At 39.6% G+C, this 22,665-nt stretch overlaps 1 protein-coding gene across 4 annotated transcripts in view; it reads right to left on the bottom strand.

Annotated features, from left to right (window-relative positions):
• Nucleotides 1–22,665, bottom strand: part of CDH7 (cadherin 7) — a 200,216-nt gene that overhangs the window by 172,076 nt on the left and 5,475 nt on the right. For all 4 annotated transcript variants that reach the window (XM_060174012.1, XM_007523824.3, XM_060174010.1 and 1 more), the window contains exon 2: nucleotides 10,720–11,126. In XM_060174012.1, coding sequence (XP_060029995.1) covers nucleotides 10,720–10,929 — 210 coding nt within the window. In that variant the 5' untranslated portion in view covers nucleotides 10,930–11,126. The remainder of the gene's footprint in view (nucleotides 1–10,719; nucleotides 11,127–22,665) is intronic.

Below are 22,665 nucleotides of genomic sequence, written 5' to 3'. Positions count from 1 at the left end.
TGAGAAACTGGCCACATTAGAAAATATTAAGAAGGGGTTGGGTGGTAGCGCAGCTGGTTTAGTGCACATGTTACAGTGTGCTAGAGCCCAGGTTCTCACCCCTGATCCCCACCTGCTGGGGGAAAGCTTTGCAAGTGGTGAAGCGGGGCTGCAGGCGTTTCTCTATCCCCCCTCCCCTCTCAATTTCTGGCTATCTATATCCAGTAAATAAATAAAGATAATAAAAAAAAAATTTAAAAAGAAAAGAAAATACTAAGAAGTTGGCCAAGCACTGGCATACTCAGTAGAGCAGAGATATTATCATGCTCAAGGACCAGGGACCAACTATATGTGGGGAGTCTTTATTCTTCCCTCTTTCTCTCCCACTTCCATTTAAATTTCTCTATCTCCGGAGTTGAGCGGTAGCACAGCGGGTTAAGGGCAGGTGGAGCAAAGCGCAAGGACCAGCATAAGGATCTTGGTTCAAACCCTCGGCTCAGCTCCCCACCTGCAGGGGAGTCACTTCACAGGCGGTGAAGCAGGTTTGCAGGTGTTTATCTTTCTCTCCACCTCCCTGTCTTCCCCTCCTCTCTCTATTTCTCTCTGTCCTATCCAACAACGACGACATCAATAACTACAACAATAAAACAATGGCAATAAAAGGAAATAAATAAAATAAATAAATTTATCTCTATCAGAAAAGAAAAGGAAACTGAAGGTAACAGAAAGAAATAAAGAGAAGAGAAAAGAGAAGAGAAGAAGAGAAGAGGTGAGGAGAGGAGAAAAAGGAAGGAAGGGAGGGCTAAAGGAAAATAAAGGAAGAGAAAAAGGAGGGGGGATAAAATGGCTTCTGGGAGTGATAGATTCATCATGCAGGTATGTACTTCAGTGATAAATCTGGTGGGACAGTACAATTAAATAAAAAATTTTATAACAGGTTTTATAACATCTGGACATTAAAAAAAAAAAATCTCAGAATTCTACCTTGATCTCCATTTTACAGATGGAGAAATAGAAGTGTATCATGTTTTAGTGAATTTCTCAAAATAATGAGAGACAAACATAACCTAGGGTTCTACTTATTGATGTTTTACTATATAAAGCTTCTTCCAATATAGGTTTAGAAGACTGTCCTACTTTCTAAGAAGGTAACACTCTCCTTTTGCAATGAATATTATATAAAACAATGGTGAAATCACAGATTTTACAATTGGAGAACTAGATATTCTCAAACACAAGCTTTCCTTCACAAATCCATGAATTAGTTTTTCTGTTCTGTCTTACTCTCTCACCCCTGCCCCCAACATACACACATAGCTGTATTAGCTGGAGAATTTATGTTTTGCCTGCTTTACTTACCACCCAGACTCTGATGTTTATGAAGGAGAATAATTTAGTTTTTAAACTTTCTAATATAACACAATACCAACCACCAAGTCGATACCTGATAAGTATTTGATGATGAATGGAGAAGGAAGGAGGAAGGGAAAGAAGGACAACCTTCTTCAAAGAAGAATTTAGGAGATAAAATGTTAAGCACATGAATGCAAACTATTGTTTATCTTCAAAGATACTAATTGCCATGATAGATAAGATAAATGACAGAAAATAATTAGAATGTCATTTTTCCCCAACATAATATTTATCAATACAGGCTTAAACCAACAAAGACATGGCAACTGCCCTATAATCATTCATCTGATCCTCTCATTTGTTGAGTTAATAGAGAATGAGGAAGACTTTCTGAGGCTTTATCGATGAAGACTATACAGTAAGCTTGTCAGTGACGGTGCACAAAGGACTTAAATTGCTATTTTGGTTCACATTTTGTCTTTGTACTTAAAAACTCACTATAGGGAATCGGGCGGTAGCGCAGCAGGTTAAGCGCACATGGCTCAAAGCGCAAGGACCAGCGTAAGGATCCCCACCTGCAGGGGAGTCGCTTCACAGGCGGTGAAGCAGGTCTGCTGGTTTCTATCTTTCTCTCCCCGTGTCTGTCTTCCCCTCCTCTCTCCATTTCTCTCTGTCCTATTCAACAACGATGTCATCAATAGCAACAACAATAATAACCACAACAATAAAAAATAAGGGCAACAAAAGGGAATAAATAAATATTTTTAAAACTCACTATAAATTATATATTATTAATAATTATTATATATTAATATATCATGTTAGTATATTAATAATGTATTGTGATATATTGTTACATTAATAATATATTAATGTAATAAAATACATAATTATAATAATATAACAATATGCAATATATTAATATATTAATAATATATATCACAACTAACTGGCAAACCAGTTGTCCTCAGACTGCAGACATTTTTAAAATGTACCTTCTGGGAGCCAGGCAGTGGCGTAGCGAGTTAAGTCCAGATGGCAAAAAGTGCAAGGATCGCCGTAAGGATCCCGGTAAGGATCCCAGTAAGGATCCCGGTAATGATCCCGGTTCGAGCCCCGACTTCCCACCTGCAGGAGAGTCGCTTCACAGGTGGTGAAGCAGGTCTGCAGGTGTTTGTCTTTCTCTCCCCATCTGTCTTCCCCTCCTCTCTCCATTTCTCTCTGGCCTATCCAATAATGACAACAATAAAACAAGGGCAACAAAAGGGAATAAATAAATATTTTAAATGCACTTTCCATCAGCAATTTAAAATAATTTGGATCAAGAGAGAGCATCAGAAAATGCAGTGTTCAATCTAGACTATCTAGTTTGACTATAATTATGTTTATTGGCTATAAAACACCACTCCCCTTCTAACTTTCAGCTGTAGAGCTTCACCTGATAAAATTATTTGGTAATTACAACCTTCATCCCTAACCTATGATAACTTTGAAGAGACAATGAATGATATTACACTGAATTAATGGTAGGTTGCTACATTTTAGTGGCAAAATCTGACATCGCATTGTCTTGATGGTTTAAAGGAAAACAAAAATTTGGAATTGTCGATTTTCTGTGGAAAAAAACACACTTAGTACTTCATAGTTAACCTGCTGTATTAGCAGAGCTAAAAATAACTGCCCAAAAGGACTGTTAAATATCAAAACTGATTGGTATGCCACAGAGCTGATCCATATCCAAATTCCTTTTGAAGCCACCAGGAGGCCCATATTTTCATCAGCAGAGAAGATGATATGAACAGGGGTCCTCACAATTCACCTTGGTGATGAAGACATCATGAAAGCAGGGTTTCTATGCATACACACACGACATGTGTTTTCTCCTAAGACTGGAGACAGCTTAAGGCAATTTGCATATTGAAAAAAACAAGCTGGCTACTTTTTCTTCTGCAATCAACAATATATACATTGTCAGGTGATGAATAAGTAAGTAATCTCAGTGACAATTTTTTTATGCCACTAACATAAGCTTGCCTGGTTGGATCTAATTCATAACTCAACTTTTGGACACTACCACTTCCTAAAATGACCGTATCTGCCACTAGGGAAGTAGAGTGCAGGATTTGCATGTACGAGGTAATAAATTTAAAACCAGACACCACATTTGACATAGGGTTGTTCTGTTTTTCCCTCAGCCTCTCTGACACACATAGAGTAATACATCTTTAAGATATTAAAAGAAGGTAGTTTCTTTTCTGAATCCCTGATTATTGTTGCTGGTCTCAGGCAGAGATTCCTGGTGAGAGATCCTGCTGACATTGACATTCAGCTAACTGCATGGGGAAAGCTTGCCAATACTTTCAAGGAAGCAAACTTCATTCAAAGGACAGCACAGTGCATCCCACACTGCACTGCTAGGTACTGGATTTCAGCAGGGCTAAGAAGCATAAATTCTCCCTGAATGAGGAGGGAAGAAAGGGGAGTCACAGCAAAGGCAAGAGCAAGTGATGTTAACAATGAGGGAAGCAAACAAACTGGACCTTGGAAGAGAGAGGAGGATGAAAGCAGTGACCTGCAGAACCAGCAGTCCACTTCAGTTTGAAGAGAGGAAAACCAGAGGAAGAAAAGTGAAGACATGAGCCTAAAGGCTGGAATAGTTCAGATGAAGAGTGTGGGGGGGTCTCCCTTTTGTAGATAGTTAGTAAGCCTATTTTAGTTATATTCTAAAGGGCCCATGACTATACTAGTTGGTTTTTGTTTGTTTTTCTTTTCTGAGCCTGACATCTGATATACAGGTAGATCCTAGTTATTGTCTGGGGAGATGATGCCATGGCTGGAAAAGGACCAGAAAGCTGGATCAGGGAAGAGAGTAGCTCCCAAATATGGGAAAGGTGTATAAATGTTGTTGACTGTAAATCCCAGTGGGTTTGATCTGGGGACCATAATGTTCAGTGGGGAAGTGATTACAGAAGCCAGACCTTCTACCTTCTGCATCTCACAATGACCTTGGGTCCATACTCCCAGAGGGATAAAGAATAGGAAAGCTATCAGGGAAGGGGATGGGATATGGAGTTCTGGTGGTAGGAATTGTGTGGGGTTGTACCCCTCTTATCCTATGGTTTTTGTCAGTTTCCTTTTTATAAATAAAAATTAAAAAAAAAGAAAGAAAAGAAAAGCGAAGACAGAGCTCGCTCTGTTGATTCTTTTTGGTTTCCTTGCTTTTTTTTGTCACATGGTTAGGGAGAATGAAGTGAGAAATATCAAAGCAAGGAAAAGATAAAACTATTGGTAGAAAAGGCGGTATATGAGGCAAAGAAACAGCGGCAAACCAGGATGTTCCATGCACTAGGAAAACTCAGTCCTGCGGGACAGAAAGCCACAGAGAGCAGACAGGACTCTACTCCCTTATCACTGGAAGGGACAAAAACGCAGGTACAGTGGTAACTAGCAAGTCCTGGGAGGGAAGTGCACACATCATTTCTTCAAAATATGACTTCATCGGAGTAATGGCTAATCCCTTTCCATAAGTTACACATTTAGAGCTGACAGTTTAGGAGCTGGGAGACAGCTCAGTCTGGTAAAGTGCCATCTTGCATGCCTAACACCCCAGAAGCTAAAGATTCAATCCCCACTGCCACTTATGTCAAAGATGAGCAGTGTTCTGGTCCTCTCTCCTCTCATCTTAAATAGTCTTTAAAAAGCTTAGTGTTAGGGGCCAGGTGGTGGCGTACCTGGTTAAGCACACGTTACAGTATGCCACCTCTCCAGATTCAAAGGAGGTCTCAAAACTTTACATCAGGCTCAACCTGATGCTGTTGACTGGCTACGGAAGAAGGGCAAACGCTAGAAGAAGAAAAAGTGTGCAAGGACCTGGGTTCGAGCCCCCAACCCCCACCTGCAGGGGGAAAACTATACAAGTGGTGAAGCAGGGATGCAGGTGTCTCTCTGTCTCTCCCTCTCTATCACCCCCTTCCTCTTGATTTCTGGCGGTCTTTATCCAAATAAATAAATAAAGATAATTAAAAAAAAAAAAAACCTTAGTGTTGGCTGTTTGTCCATGCACAAAAATGGAAGCATGCTAATGATAAAGGTCACACCAACAACCTCTAACTCAGGCCAGCAATTTGTGTCTTGGAATTTTCTTTTGTCTTTTTAATTTTTTTATATTTTTTATATTTATTTTATTTATTTTCCCATTTGTTGCCCTTGTTGTTTAACATTGTTGTGGTTATTGATGTCGTTGTTGTTGGATAGGACAGAGAGAAATGGACAGAGGAGACAGGGAGGGGGGGAGAAAGACAGACACCTCAGACCTGCTTCACCGCTTGAGAAGAGACTCCCCTGAGGTGCGGAGCCGGGGGATCGAACCTGGATCCTTACCCCGGTCCTTGCGCTTTGTACCACCTGCGCTTAACCCACTGCGCCACCGTCCGGCTCCCAACTTGGATTTTTTTGGTGAGAGCTCCAGACACATTTCCCGTCCCCTTCAATTACAAGTTCTACTTAGGTCCTGAATTAAGCAAAACAAACACAGTGACTGGCCAAAGAATAAGCTCGCAAGCCATCTTGTGACCTCATGATCCTCAATGTATTAATATCTAAAGTTTATTTATGGTACACTTGTTTTCTGATCTTATGGCCTCTTAATAATAGGAACTTTCAATTTCAAGTCTGAAAAATTTATAGATGTCAATTCTTTACCCACTATGTCTGTCATAGTACAGTCACAGACAAATTATTTCTAAGCCTATCTAAACCATCCCAGTTCTCTAATTCATTGCAGTAAGCTTAAGTACTGTTTTTCTTTTATTATGTTTATTTTTTGGATAGAGACAGCCAGAAATCGAAAGGGAAAAGGGAGGTAGAGAGGGAAAGACACAAAGAGATATCTGCAGCCCTGCTTCACCACTCCTGAAGCTTTCCCTCTGCAGGTGGGGACCGGGGCCTCAAACCCAGGTCCTTGTGCACAATAACATGTGCGCTCAACCAGGTGTGCCACCACCTGGCTCCTTTAAATACTGTTTTTAATATAAAAGAACATGTCTGTTTTTATGGAAAGAACCATAATCATAAAAGTTGAGGCATAGCAACAGATTAACCATGTCATTGTACTGAATTTATAGGGAATAACTAGTGAAATCAAATAATTATAATCACAGGGGGTAGATAGCATAGTGGTTATGCAAAGAGACTCTCCTGCCTGGGGCTCTGAAGTCCCAGGTTCAATCCCCTGTACCGCAATAAGCCAGAGCTGTGCAGTGCTCTGGTGTTTATATGTGTCTTTCTCTCTCTGCATCTCTTTCAACAATAAAATAAATAAAATAGTTTAAAAATTAATAATTATTATAATCATACCTAGATTAATTAGTGTATGTTCCCAACATTTTCATAAAGATTCACCCTCAGAAAAGGACCTGAGATGTAAATGTCATCACTCTACATTAGAGAAGAGGAAGCAGCTTACCCAAAGTTAAAAGACTAATTAGAAGTCACCACTGAGCATTGACATTGAAGTTGATTTGATAAGCACACACGGTGTTTATTCATTAAGTAATCGGATTTAGCTATCATGATTATCAAGGTTATTTATATTTTCAAAATTATCTAAGTAGTCTGAATTTGTCAGAAAGATAAAGAGTGCAGTCTTTATTTTTAGTTATTTATTTATTTATTGGATGGAAACAGAGAGCTTGAGATGGAAGAACATGGTAGAGAAAGAGAGATCTGTAATACTGTTTCACCACTCATGAAGCTTTCCCCCTGAAAATGAGGGGCTTGAACCTGGGTCTTTGCACATAGTAAACATGTGCCAATGGCTGGTTCCAAGAGCATCGTCTCATAACCAATATAGATAAAGCTACACCTGTGAAAACAAATGATGAGGGTCCTTCATATCTTCCCATGATCATCAGTCTACTCTTTCAATGTGCCATCTAAAATCTTTAGTTCTCTGCTGTCCTATAACAACTCTGCTCAGTCATTAAACACAGTGGAAACGAAGTAGGTAAGGGGGAAGGAAAGAGGGGAGAAGAAAATCAGGGGGGAAGGGAGAATAGGAAGGATGAAATAATATACTGAGGTCAAAGTTCATCCCTTCTCTCTGCTTATTCTGACCCATATCCACAAGGAGCACTTCATTTGTACAATCTAAAGCATTCAACTTCTCTGCCCCTCTTTCAAAAGAAAAACCAAACTATTCCTATAAGACCTTCCCTTTCATCTCCCTCTCCATCTCAAACTCTTTTACAGGCCTATGTTTTTATGTTCAATTAAATGTTGTGTTGTTTATAACCCACTTCCCTTCTTAAGAGTCCACTATGAGTAGATGTACTGCACTTACACACAACGAGAAAGACATAAAAATAAACTAACTAAATTTAATACTCTGTTAGGGCTGAAAATATGGATCAACTTGCCAATGGCCATGTTCAGCAGGGAAGCAATTACAGAAGCCAGACCTTCCACCTTCTGCACCCCATAATGACCCTGGGTCCATACTCCCAGAGGGATAAAGAATAGGAAAGCTGTCAGGGGAGGGGATGGGATACAGAGTTCTGGTGGTGGGAATTGTGCAAAGCTGTACCCATCTTATCCTGTGGTTTCTGTCAGTGTTTCCTTTTTATAAATATATATACTCTGATATATATATATATATATATATATATATATATATATATATATATACACACACACACACACACACACACACACACACACACACACACACTGTTAGTGGCTCTCCCTAATTCACTGAAAAGGAAACACATAATGTTTTTATTATCTAAGCTAGGAAGTACACAACTTCTCTTAGAAAAATAACAATAGCAAGGCTCAGTAATTTCACATACTTCTGGAATCTAAGTAGTCTTAGGTAGGCATATGCATTTTCATAAGTACACGCTGTTTTAAGTAGATGACCTGAATATAAGCATTCCAAATTATCGTGTGGTTTTAAAATTAAGGAGAAAAGGGTTTATTTTTTTTCTAATTATCTCTATTTCAAAATGTCAACTTTGCACAGGCAGCTCCTCTGAAAACCAAATTAACTGGAATATTTTAGTTGTCTTCAGATTCTCAGAAAAGTGTGATTTCACCTAACTCCTGATTATTTATGAATTAGCAGACTATGATACATCTGTCCACTGAAAGAAGCTTGAATTTGCTAAACATTCATTAAAAATGAATGAAATTTAAGCTAGATTTTTAGTCAATAACTCTACATAATGGTTATTGCTTTTACTTTGTTTACAAGAACACAAAGAATAAAGACAGGGATTGAGTACATAAAACAGTGATATCGATGAAAGAATGGCTATTAAAATACACATGCACTTAGAAATATTTGTACACTTACACGTACTTTCTTAGAGCAGAAAAATGGTATGATTGAGATAACAAAGAAAAAAATCCCAATCACCCCTCTAGAATACTTTAACTTATTCAATTTCTATAGGTACATACAATATTAATATTTGAGGCATTAAAAACTAGTAAGAAGCTATCGACAAAATGGAGGACCCCTCCCCAACTCTTCATCTGCACTATCCCAGCCTTTAGGTCCATGACTGCTCAACAAATTGTTTGGCTTTGTTAACTCTCTTTCAGCCACCAGGTTCCAGATGCTAGCATGATGCGACCAGACTTCCCTGAACAGACAACCCCACCAACATGCCTTGGAGCTCCACTTCTCCAGAGCCCTACCCTACTAGGGAAAGAGAGAGACAGGCTGGGAGTATGGATCAACCTGTCAACACTCATGTTCAGCGGGGAAGCAATTACAGAAGCCAGACCTTCTACCTTCTGCATCCCACAATGACCTTGGGTCCATGCTCCCAGAGGGATAAAGAATAGGAAAGCTATCAGGGGATGGGATGGGATACGGAGTTCTGGTGGTGGAAACTGTACGAAGCTGTACCCCTCTTATCCTATGGTTTTGTTAATGTTTCCTTTTTATAAATAAAAAAGTAATAAAAAATAAAAACTAGTAAGAATAATAGTTTACCTTGCCTAATGTGAATACCTACCAGAAAAGTCATATCTTTTTACTCTTCCTTGCTAAAGTATACTCAAATGAAAATAAATAAAGTAAGTAGCAAAGTTTTGGTGTCAGTATTTCAAAGTGGATAAATTCATCAGTTTGCTATATTTCATTTTATTAGGAAGGAAGAGACACAGAGCAAAGTGAAAGCAAAATGTGCCCATGAGTAGATGCCTTGACAGTAAACTCTGTTTAGAAAACCCCAGAGCGGAGGAGTAGATCAGAGGGGCTGCACAGGGTGTTGGGGGACACAATGCAGAACAGCGGAAAAAGATGTAAGTAAGAGGTGGGAGTAGTGAAGACACCTATCATGAGGAAATGGGAGCCTGGGCACACTTGTCAGTAACTATACTGTAAACCATTAATCCCCCAATAAAATGATCTGAAATGTTAATTTAAAAAATCCCAGTATTCATCTCCAAAATGAGAAAAAAATGCTTAAAAATAGGACAGTAATTAAAACTGAATAAACTAAGTAGTGGGACTATGACAGAGGACGGGACAAGACATGCTCTCTTTAAGTCCTTCAGTTCAGAAATGCATTACAAATGGAAAGTGCTGAGAGAGAGAGAGAGAGAGAGAGGAAGAAGCCCTAGGCTATGAATACACACACACACACATGTATGTATGTATGTATGTATGTATGTATGTATGTATGTATGTATGTATTAGATTGACCACCACTCGGCCACCAAATAGCTCACAAGCTTCCCAACAAGCTTTTGTCCAACATTAACTGCGGAAGTCCTAATTAACTGCTGTTCACATCTATTTCTTAACCAAAAGGAATTTTTAAAAGCAATTAAGAAGTAAAACAAAATCCATCAGTGCCACCACTAAAACATTAGGCTTGAAGTGCCTGCATTATAGGCTCAATAACTCCACTGTGCAGTCGATAAGGTGCTAGAAGAGAAAGTAAGGATCAGGATCCTCATTTTCAGTCACTTACCCCCCCCACCCCAGAAAAAAATCTAACAAATCTGCTGCCTGTATGAACCCACCACTCTTTACCACTTAGCAAATATTCTCCCTCCAAATCTGCAAATGGCAGTTTTAGGTATGTGCTCCAGTGTTGGAAACAAGGCTTCTGTAAAGACACCATTCACTCTAGGATGAAAGAAAGCATCACTCCTTACATCACTACTTCACTATCCTGAGTAAGACGTAGATTACAATTGCAGAGTGATGGATGCTAAGAGCTCCATCATCTTCAGATTGGTGAGGTGTCTTTTCAATTCCCAAAACCTCATCTCATATTTCACAGGAGTGAAAGGTTTTCTTTTCCACTCCCATCCATCCACAGACATGGAGCAATGCCACTGGTGACTTGGAAAGAGCGATTGCCCTACCTTGCCCACATAGAGGGGGTCCGAGCCCATGTATTCCTCCAGCACAAAGAACTGATTCCACACCCAGCTGCGTTTGGTCCGGGGCCGCCCGGCCTGAAAATAAGGCTTGGATCTGGACCTTGACAGCTCCGCTTGACTCATCCCAGAAAAACACAGAAAAAGGGCAATGAGCTGCAGGAAATGGCAGAACTCCACTTTGCCCAACTTCATCTTTTTTTTCTTCTTTCTTTTTCCTGTGTAGGAAAAAAACCTGGACAAGAAAGCCGGCACAGTTCCAGCTGGCTTAGTCGCTCTTGCCCTCGGCAGGGTGTCAGCTGGGGATCCAGAGATGACAATTTGTAGAGTGTTTGATGGGATGAGGTCACTGTCACCAAGTGCCCGTCGCCAAAGAATGGTGTGACAGGTACCTAAGAGGACCAAGAGAAGAACCAGTGTCAGAACCTAGATATACAACTCAGAGCTCCTAGCCACTTACTGTGAATTTTCCCAAGATATCTTTTTAAAATTTTATTTATTTATGTATTATTTATTCCCTTTTGTTGCCCTTATTGTTTTTTATTGTTGTAATTATTATTGTTGTCATTGTGGTTGGATAGGACAGAGAGAAATGGAGAGAGGAGGGGAAGACAGAGAGGGGGAAAGAAAGACAGACACCTGCAGACCTGCTTCACCACCTGTGAAGTGACTCCCCTGAAGGTGGGGAGCCGGGGGCTCCAACCGGGATCCTTACTCTGGTCCTTGCACTTTGCGCCACATGTGCTTAACCCAGTTCTACCACCAGACTCCCCCACTTTTTTTTATTGCTGTACTACCACCAGACTCCCCCCCTTTTCTATTGTTGTTGTGATTATTATTGTTGTTGTTGTCATTGTTGGATAGGACAGAGAGAAATGGAGAGAGGAGGGGAAGACAGAGAGGGGGAGAAAAAGACAGGCACCTGCAGACCTGCTTCACCGCCTGTGAAGTGACTCCCCTGCAGGTGGGGAGTGGGGGGCTCGAACCGGGATCCTTATGCCGGTCCTTGCGCTTTGCACCACATGCTCTTAACCTGCTGCACTACTGCCGGACTCCCAATATCTTGTTCTTTATCATCATGAAAATACTCACTGGGTGAGCAAAGGAAGGCCTATTTCTTTGTTATGAGTGTACCGCCTGGGATACATCAGCACCAGGGGAGCTTTGGTGTTACTGGACCTATTTCTATCAGTCTGTCTCACTCTCTGAAAAAAAAAAAAAATCACCCAGAGCTATGAAGTCACACATGCAGGAGGTCCCAAAAATATAAACACACACACACACACACACACTGAATTTGGAAAATTGAAGGTTTTTTTTTTTTTTTTTTGGTGTTTGTTTTTGATAGAAACAGGAAGAGAGAGAAAGAGAGATAGAAACACCACGGCATTGAAGCTCTCTTCAGTGCGGTGGAAATCAGGACTTGAATGGAGGTTCACGTACATGCCAAAGCTATCCAAGTGAACTATAACCACCCAGCACCACATGCTATGAACTTGGTCAAAAATGCATGACTCCTGCCAGATTTGTAAATGACATAAATATTGCTGGTGGCAGAATTCTTCTGTGATTGGATTTAAAATGCTGTGTTTCTTTTTCAGCATTTTTTTTAAAGCATATGGTTTATCTGACACAAATGGAGTAACATCAGGGTTTTTTTTTTTATCATTTTAATATTAGCCTTTCCATTTTTTTAAATTTGGTATGGTTAGTTTTATTTGTTGTTATTAGAATATGAATGCAAAGGGAGTCAAAGCCGGGGTTTAGCCAAATGGAAGGACATATGTTGGTTTAAATCTCTTCTGTGAGAAGGTAAAGAGAAAGGAGTCGGAGGTAATGCAAACCTGTGTGACTGATTCTGAGTCACAGAACACCAGCTGTTTTGATGTGTTCTGATTTGACTGTGATCAGCTGAAAAGCTCAGTCATCGCCATTTTCCAACCTTCAAACTTATTGTCATGTACACTGAGTAGCCTATGAAGGTCTGTTATTGTTCTGCAGCTATTTGTGATTCAAACAAGTATTTATTCAACACCTTATAGCATGGCTTGAATGTAGTAGGACTTCCTTTCTCTACACTGCTACCATGGAATTATATAGGTCATCATGGGGTGAGGTAAACCCCTTTCTCTGTTGGCAAGCACCCAGGGAGTACACCAGCAGCAGAACAGAAATAAGAGAGAGAGTGCCTTATATTCTAATAGCTATTTATCCACTTGCAGAATTCTGATTATGCAGGAGATAGAAAATCAGTTAGGAAGCAACTTCCAAGCACACCATGAAACACAGAGGAATGAGAATCTCTGACAAAATGTTCACTTAAATCACCAGGCTGCACTTTGGTTTATAAATAAATCAACAATAGGATAATTAAGACGAAGGATTAACATTTGCTTGGGTTTTATTTCAAAAACATTTTTTTGAGCGAGAGGATAACAACAACAAAAAGCACAGTTTTAAGAACATCCAGTCAAAAGAGAACTCCCTATCAAAGCTGAAAATACATTTTAAATTTTAAGTTTTTCCAGCTCTCTGTCTCTCCTGGAATAGATCAGCTTGTTTCTCATTAGACAGTGGTTTCTGACAGTCAGATTGCTTAAGGAAAATGACATACATAATAGAAGATATATACATATATATATATTCACTTACATATTACATGAATTTATTAACTGCTAAAATAGTCCACAAAACTAAGAGAAATAGTTTGTATCAGCTTTAAGTACAAATCAAAAGATTGCATTAGTATTAAAAACAGATCAATAAAGTTATTAAACTCCAGAGAAAGCCAATATACAGTTAATTAATGGATGCTAGAACCACCAGAACAGGTAAACAGTGAATGGATACACTAATTGCAGTCTATGCCTTTAACACTTTCTCCCAAAATCTACATCTCCAATGTAAAGATCATAAATGGTCTCCGTTCATTCAGAAATAATTATAAAAGGACTAGTTGTTCTAGATCTACAATCATGAACAAAGGCATACCTCAGAGCCATGCCTGATATTCCAGTGAACCCCCCTGGATTACGTTGAAAGTTCAGTGTACAATACCAGTCAAGTCACCTGAGAAACATGTTAATTGTGGTGAAAGGAGGCAGGAAGGTGCTTCAACTAGGACTTGATGTAGTAACAAGCACATGGATTAGTCTAGGAGCCAGAAAGCATGGCTGCAGCACTCAGGGGAAGAGATTTACCAGGGCCAACTGTCAGCATCTGAGGGGACAACATGGCAGATGTGACTGCATCGGCACAATTTCCCAGCATCACCCGAATGTGAAGCCTGCGGCTGAGTACCATTGCCAGTTTGCCCCACCTCCCTCCCTTAAGAGGGAATGAATGTGGGATTCGGAGGTAGCGCAGTGGGCTAAGTGCAAGTGGCGCAAAGTGCAAGGACAGACATAAGAATCCCGGTTCGAGTCCCTGGCTCCCCAGCTGCAGGGGAGTCACTTCACAGGAGGTGAAGCAGGTCTGCAGATGTCTGTCTTTCTCTCCCCCTCTGTCTTCCCGGCCTCTCTCCATTTCTCTCTAGCCTATCTAACAACGACGACATCTATAACAACAACAATAAAAAGACAACAAGGGCAACAAAAAGGAAAATAAATAAAAATTAGAAAAAAGAGGGAATGAATGTTCTCATTAACAAAAAATTAATAATAATAAAGATGTGGTGTATATACTCAGTGGAATACTACTCAGCTCTAAGAAAGATCTTTGTGTTTTGCTACAACATAGACGGGAGTAGAGGAAGTCAGAAAGAGAAGGGCAAGCACTGGATGATCTCATTTGTGTGGAATCTAAAGAAATCAAGCAAAGAATGAAGAATGAGCATAATGGTTAATTAAAAGACTTCCATGTCTGAGCCCCCAAGTTCTGAGGTTCAATCCCGGTACTACCATAAACCAAAGCTAAGTAAGCAATGTTCTTGTTTAGAGAGAGGTGGACGGAGAATGAGAGAGTAAAACAAAAACAAGTACCGGTATAGAACAGAGGTCACCAAAGGGAAGTGAAGAGAGAAAGGGAAGACCCAGTGCCGAGGTATACTGGCATTTGATGGCATCTATGTGTTTTGGTGGAAGGTAAAGTTGTACCCCCAAGGTACATACAGTCTTATAAACAAACTGTAACACAATTACGAACAAACAAAAATGACGTACTTTGACTCCTACAACAATTTTTCTTTAATACAATTTTATTAAATGATAGAATTCTGACTACTCATGAATTAAATAAATTTACATGATACCATCCTGACCTCCCCAGGCAGATGACCTCACCAATGTGTCCCAGAACCTCACCTCTCCAGAGCCCTGACCCACTAGGGAAAGATAGAAACCAACTGGGAGTATGGATCCACCTGCCAATGGCCATGTCAGTGGAGTAATTACAGAAGCCAGACCTCCTATCTTCTGCACCCCTTAAAGAATTTTGTTCCCGGGAATCAGGCGGTAGCGCAGCGGGTTAAGCACACATGGCGCAAAGCGCAAGGACCTGCATAGGGATCCCAGTTCGAGCCCCAAATCCCCACCTGCAGGGGAGTTGCTTCACAAGCAGTGAAGCAGGTCTGCAGGTGTCTATCTTTCTCTCTCCCTCTCTGTCTTCCTCTCCTCTCTTGATTTTTCTCTGTCCTATCCAACAATGACATCAATAACAATAATAATAACTACAACAATAAAACAACAAGGGCAACAAAAGGGAGTAAATAAATATAAAAAAAAGATTGAAAAAAAAAACAATTTTGTTCCATATTCCTAGAGAGGGGTAAAGAATAGGAAGCCTCCAGTGGTTGGGGTGGGATACGGAATTCTGGTGGTGGGAATCATGTGGAATTGTACCCCTGTTATCTTACAATCATGTTAATTATTATCAAAGCACTAATAAAAATCTAAATAAATAAATAAATTTTCTTTGATGATATTGTTCTTATGTGAGCATACCAGGACTTTAGTATCTATAGGGAGCAATGGCAGGGAAGTTTTGAATGTTTGCAGGGAGATCCAGTAATGACTTCCGAGGCAGGAGAAAGGGGGATGGGATGTAAGGAGTCACAGGACACTACCAGTAGCAGAGGACTCTGCCTGTGGTGACCTACTTGTGACTGTGCATGTACTTGGTGTCACCTTCCTCTTGGTGAATAAAAGCATAGGTTGTCTGATTCATGGGGTCCCTCTGATTCTTTGTAGTGAAGATCATAATTCAAAGTTCAAAAAAGAGGCATTAGGCCCCTCCAAAAGAGCAGTAACTCTCCTTTAGAACCAGGAAAATAACAATTCTTGATGCAACCATTGCAATGTGAAGAATGTATCCAACTCTTTCTTTTTTAAAGACTGATTTTATAACACTAAGAAGAAGAAGAAGAACAGTGATAAAGAGAAAACCAGGACATTAGTTCAGAATACATAGAGCCAGCAACCAACCTAAGGTCTCAAATATCTAACTCCTTTACTTTGCCTTCAGTGAACTTTTGGAATTGAAAATTGTGGGAGTATTATAATTAAACACTATTGTGTTGTCAGAGAAGTCATGACATATTTTTGCATAGAAAGAAAAACATGAAAAAACATTTCATGACTTCTTGACAAGACCATAATAAAAGACAGGACATATAAAGATTCAGATCCTAAGTCTGTCAAGTTTTACATCTCAACTGTGCAATCTTGGACAAATCATTTAAATTCTAAGAAATTCCAGAGATGAAGCTGCAAGTCTCTCACTTATAAACCAAAAGTGATAATAACTGCATCTACTTCATAGGATTAAATATGCTAATCATGAAAAGCTAAGGACAGCGCCTAGCACATCTAAGAACATTAAAAAAAATAGAGATCATTGTTATCAAGGTGTTTTTTTCTTTTTTAGTTTGAAACGAGTTATGTGAAAATTAAAGTTTGTGAAGTGATGCTCCTCTTCCTTTTAATGTTATCCTAAATTGTTATAGACAAGTCTCACAATGACTATAATGTTCTGAAGAGTTGCAGAAAGTACGAGAGAAAAATACAGATCAAGAATCAAAGCATCTAGATAAAAACAAGCAAAGGCAACACAAGATGTAGACTGTAGAGCTGGTATAATAGTAACACAAAAGACGTATGTGCTTAGAACACTGAGATCCCAGGCATCACCCTAAGTCAGAGTGGAGCAGTGCTGGGGTAAAAAGCAGTGATAGTGCGGATGTAATATTTTCTTTCCAAGAAGCAAGTTCTCTGTAAAATCTCCAGAAGTCAAAATCTGATAGCAGAATCAGAAAAAGTTTGAGATCACACAAGCTAAGGAAGAAAAGAAATATAATTTGGACTGAGAATAAGAGCACAAGGAGTTGATCAAAGAGCCACCACTTTTTTCTGTTGGTGACACCTTTGATCCCTTGAGAATTCTCACACTAGCACTCAAATGAAGAAACTGAACTGAATTCTCCAATAACATCTGTTTTTGTTTTTTTTTTTAACGTGTTAATGGTGTGCTTTTTGAAAGTTATGTAGAACTGACTTTTTTAAAGCTGTGATTAAGTACATACTGTTAATAATTAGAGGTAGGATTTCAATTAAATAAAGGTGAATTGTTAATAATTAAAGATCAGAGAAATGGGGGAAAAAAGTATTTGGCATATTGATGAAATTTGGCATGAATCTTAAAATGAGAAACATAAAGTATTCCCTTTGCCCTTTGAAAACTCAGTCTTCCATGGAAGAGAGAGAAAAACTAGAGTACATTAAAGAAGCAAGTTGCAGAACAAATCGTGGGTTCGCTGACAGTTGCCCAGAAGAGATTTGTTAAGGAGAGACACCTGAGGGCTTTGTGTTTTTCTATTTCAATTAAGAGTTTTAGATGCAGTGAGTGTTATTTTTTTAATTTTTTATTAGTGATTTAATAATGATCTACAAGATTGTGGGGTAAGAGGGCTACAATTACATACTATTCCCACCACGAGAATTCTACATACCCTCCCTTCCACTAGAAGGGTCCCTAGTCTTTATCACTCTGGGAATATACACCAAAGATCTTTATGGTGTGCAGAAGGTGGGAGGTCTGGCTTCTGTAATTGCTTCTCTGCGAGACATGGGAATTGAAAAAGTTGATCCATACCCCAAGTCTGTTTCTTTCTTTTCTTTTTTTTTAATTTATAAAATGGAAATATTGACAAGACCATAGGATAAGAGGGGTACATTTCGACACAGTTCCCACCACCTCCCTTGATAGCTTTCCTATTCTTTAACCCTCTGGGAGTATAGACCCAGGGTCATTTTGGGGTGCAGAAGGAGGGCGGTCTGGCTTCTGTAATTGCTTCCCCGCTAAACATGGGCTTTGGCAGGTCTATGCATACTCCCAGGCTGTCTCTCTCTTTCCCTAGTGGGGCAGGGATATGGTAGGCAGCATTCCAAGGTACATTGGTGAGGTTGTCAGAAGCAGCAGTTTTAAAACACACTTTGATAAACAGGCATTTTTGATGATCAACCTCATTTTAATGTGGACACAAACCAAATAATTATATATATATATATCCCTTTTGGTAAAGCCACAATAGTTGTGAGTCATAATCACTTTGAAAGCAAGCCCATTATTTTTCTGTAATATGCCAAGAATTTGTCAGGTTCTTGAGCCAAATTTTCTTTATCTGTCCTGAAGTTCTGCAAGAGTGGACGCTACTATTTAGTTAGACTCATTGTATACCACCGGAAGATGGAATTTTATTTTATGAGACAGATAATTATCTTTCCTTGGAGTGCTTGTGAAACACCTGTCACCTATGTGGGAGGCTTCCTGAGTTTACCAATACTTGGGCAGTTTCTAACCCTGCTAAAATGTATCTGATAGCAGCCGGGTAAAGTCATCTGTTTTCAAGCAAGACAGCTGTATTGCCTTCCCTTTCAATCAGATCTGCTTTTCAAGATAAAGGCCAGCACAGTGTTTCAACCCAACTCAATTCATCTGTCCTGAGTTGGGGTGCCATGAAAAAAATTAAGGGCTTTGAAGTATGAGAAACCTTTAGTTATGTGTGGTCCTTACAGAGAAGCAGTAAAAACTTGAACTTGAGATGTCCTATTGCATAAACTCTCTGCTCTGTTCGGCTCCTTCTCCACCTACAGTTGTGTGGCTTGGTAACTATTTTCAATATAGAAATGAAAATGAGTGGGTCGGGCGGTAGCGCAGCAGATTAAGCGCACATGGTGCAAAGCATAAAGACTTGCTCAAGGATCCCTGTTCCAGCCCTTAAGCTCCCCACCCACAGGTGAGTTGCTTCAGGAGCCATGAAGCAGGTCTGCAGATGTCTGTCTTTCTCTCCCCCTCTGTGTCTTCCTCTCCTCGCTCCATTTCTCTCTATCCTATCCAACAATGACAACATCAGTAACAACAATAATAACCACAACAAATAAAACAGTAAGGCAACAAAAGGGAGAAAAATAAAAAAGCCTCCAGGAGCAGTGGATTCGTGGTGCAGGCACCAAGACCCAACAATAACCGTGGAGGCAAAAAAAGAATATGAGAGGAGACTGGGAAGTGAAGTGACACACTTGATAGATTGCACATTTCCATACACAAGGTTGCAGGTTTGAGTTCCCAGTCCCCATTGGCAGAAAGAAACTGCCTGCCGGAGTAGTGATGCAATGTTGCAGGTTTCTGTCTCTCTCTCTCTCTCTCTCTTTCTCCCATTCTCTTTCAATTTCTCTGTTTCTAGCAAATAAATAAATACTTTTGGAGTCATTATTTTAAAAAAATGAACTAGAACATACAACTTATTAAAACTCTTGACTTTTGTCACTATGTGCAAAACAATGCCTCCCAGATCTATGCCTCAAGGAAAAACATTCCTGCACAATTTTTACAGCACCGGTCTTCTTCTCTTTCCTTCTCTGCTGAGTTTCACAGGTAGGGGGAAACAAGAAAAAAAAAATCTCCCACAGCAGCTGAAACTCTGCTCCTAAACTGTGGTGTGTGTCTTCATGGGAAAGTTTAAGAAAGAAAAAAAATTCTGAAGGTCTAGATAGCTGGTCTGGTCTGTTTTCTATTACTAACTTAGCTCTGAAGTTGGAGGGCTGGGGGCATTGTGGAGAAATGATGTGTCAGTATATGGTTTAGGTTATGTCTACAGACCTGTGTCAACTTCTGGACAGTTGCATTACAACTCTAAAAAGAATATATATATGAGTAGGTTACAGCTGAAGAGAGCATTGAAGGCCAAACACAGACATTTGGGCAAAAATAATTCAAAAGTTATCTGAATGAGATATAGGAACATTCATTTTTCTTTTCTTTCTTTCTTTTTCTTTCTTTTTTTTTTTTTTTGCTAATTTTTTGAGCTAAAAGTTGTACTTTCTCATTGACAAATATTTTTCAATGTTTTTTCAGAACTGAAAATCCAGCAAAACCACCACAGGATGCTCACTACCAGATACCTTGATCAAGATGATACACAGAAAATAGACTGAAGCTAAATGGACAGATGCACAGAGATGAGATTTAGTCAAGTGCCGTTCACCTAATCAGCATGGATTCTGCTAAAAGCATTTTATCATGCGACCTTTTCATACCAATTATTTTTGTTCAGCTAAGTGGCAACGGATTATCTCCAAGTAGGTAGGTTATTATTCATTTAACTTAAATAGTCAATATTATTTTACTCAAGTGAATTCATTATTCTTAATTTTTTCTTGGCTTTTCTGCTCCACTTCACAGTTCAGTGGAATCACTTCTAGAGAAGCAGGTCAAGTCACTCTACTGCTCTTATTCACATGTTTTATTTATGTTTACAGACAATGACTAAAGGTCCCTTAATAACAAAAAACATAGGGTGAGCATATCAAGCGTTAATCAGCAAGGGTACCAACAGTCCAGACCACATGCTAAAAACATAACAGGAAACGTAAATAGGTCCTATTCAACCACAGCTTTTCACAGGGAGAATCACCAGGGTACTTTCCAGAACATGCCTAATTGCCAATTAATCTACACATGGTAAACTGTTTTTTTTAAAAAGGCACTCAGTGCCATAATACTTCCAAGAAATAGCTTGCTATTAATAAGGAATATGTTCCTTAATCCTATCAAAGAGATATAAACTATTTTTTGTGGCACTTAAACTGAAATGTATTCTTTACGGTACCATATGACTTATCTCAGTTAAAGACTTGACACCTTCAGAGCCTCTCTATCTTAGGGGTGCAGAGCATTTGTTCAAGCTCAGTCTTTTTTTTTTGTTTTTCCCTCCAGGGTTATTGCTGGGCTCGGTGCCTCCACCATGCATTCACCCAGGCACCATGAATCCACCGCTCCTGGAGGCCATTTTTCCCCCTTTTTGTTGCCCTTGTTGTTGTAGCTTCATTGTGGTTATTATTATTGCCATTGTTGATGTTGTTCGTTGTTGGATAGGACAGAGAAAAATGGAGAGAGGAGGGGAAGATAGAGATGGGGAGAGAAAGCTAGACACCTGCAGACCTGCTTCACCACCTGTGAAGCAACTCCCCTGCAGGTGGGGAGCCGCCGGGAGCTCGAACCAGGACCCTTAAGCTGGTCCCTGCACTTTGCACCACATGCGCTTAACCCACTGCGCTTAACCCACTGCATCACTGCCAGACCCCCAAGTTCAGTCTTAAAGATTCTTCCACCTATTCCCCCACTCCCCCTCCCTATTCCCTGGGTAAACACCTTGGTTTCCAGAGCCCATAAGTAGTTTTAAAACTAAAGTACACCACACTAGCATGTAGTAGTTTGTTCTCTTCCTGTAGACTTAGAGCATCATGTCTCTTTTATTGGAATAGGTACTATTCACAAATTAGATGGAACAGTAACAGAACAAATGGGAGAAGAGGCAACGAGACAGTTCATCTGGAATGTGTTTCTACTTAGTCATGCACACAACCCATCCCCTACTGCATCGGAGGGAACTGTGGTGCCAAGGCATCTTGCCATCTTTGTCTCTATCTGGAAAAGTCATCTCAGAGAGTGATGTCCCAGTGACGCATGGATGCCTGCATGCATGAATGAATATGATGGTTTGCACAATAGCAGAAAAAAATATTGTGTGAGAACAATATTTGAGCACTGGTAGGGAAATCATCTGGGAGAATTAGAGAAATTCACAAAAGTTGACTGCCAACCACCTCCAGAAACTGATGTTCCCCAAGATGTTTTCCTGGCTGATTTATAAAATACAATAGTACAAGAAATCATAGTTACAATGATAACAATAACAACACAATGAAACAAAGAAATCTTGCTGTTGGCCTATGGGAAGAAAACTCATTTCCAAGACTGCTTTAGAGCTGAACAATATTTGGACAAGTGAACATACTTGAAATGAAGACTTATGAAATGCTAACGGTTTACATGGTTACAGACTCCTTACCTCCTCATAGCAGTAGATCGTACACAGAATATCACTACCATTTTAAAAAGAATTTTCTAGGACCAGGGAGATAGTGCAAATGGTAACACATTAGACTTTTATGCCTAAATTGCAGAGGTCCTGGATTCAGTCTCCAGCATTCCCATAAACCAAAGCTAACAGTGCTCTAGTTTCTCTCGCATGAAAGTAAAATATTAATAATAATTCCTTTCTCTTACTACCAATAATTCTTTTGTGCAGTCTGGTACAAAAAAAAAATGCCTGTCCCTTTTTCAGATGCTCTTTGGTACTTAATGTTATTATTTAAATTTGATAATAAAAAAAAACCCTGCCTCCTCATTCATCCAATGTTGTTTTTTTTCCAACCACCTCCATTTGTCCTTACTTTTCCCTAAGACGTCAGTCATCTGTCACCACTGAGATCTTTACTGAGTCTTATCTCTGTATAGGAAGTCAGTGTTGCATGCTTTATTTACAGACGAAGAAGGAGGAGGAGGAAAGAAGGGAAGAAAGAAGGAGGAGGAGGTAGAGAAGGAAAAGGAGAAGAGTAGGAAGAAAGAAAGAAAAGAGAAAAGGAAAGGGAAGGG

The sequence above is a fragment of the Erinaceus europaeus genome, chromosome 15, assembly GCF_950295315.1.
Source record: "Erinaceus europaeus chromosome 15, mEriEur2.1, whole genome shotgun sequence".
Classification (NCBI taxonomy): Eukaryota; Metazoa; Chordata; class Mammalia; order Eulipotyphla; family Erinaceidae; genus Erinaceus; species Erinaceus europaeus.
This window is presented reverse-complemented; position numbering and strand designations above follow the sequence as displayed.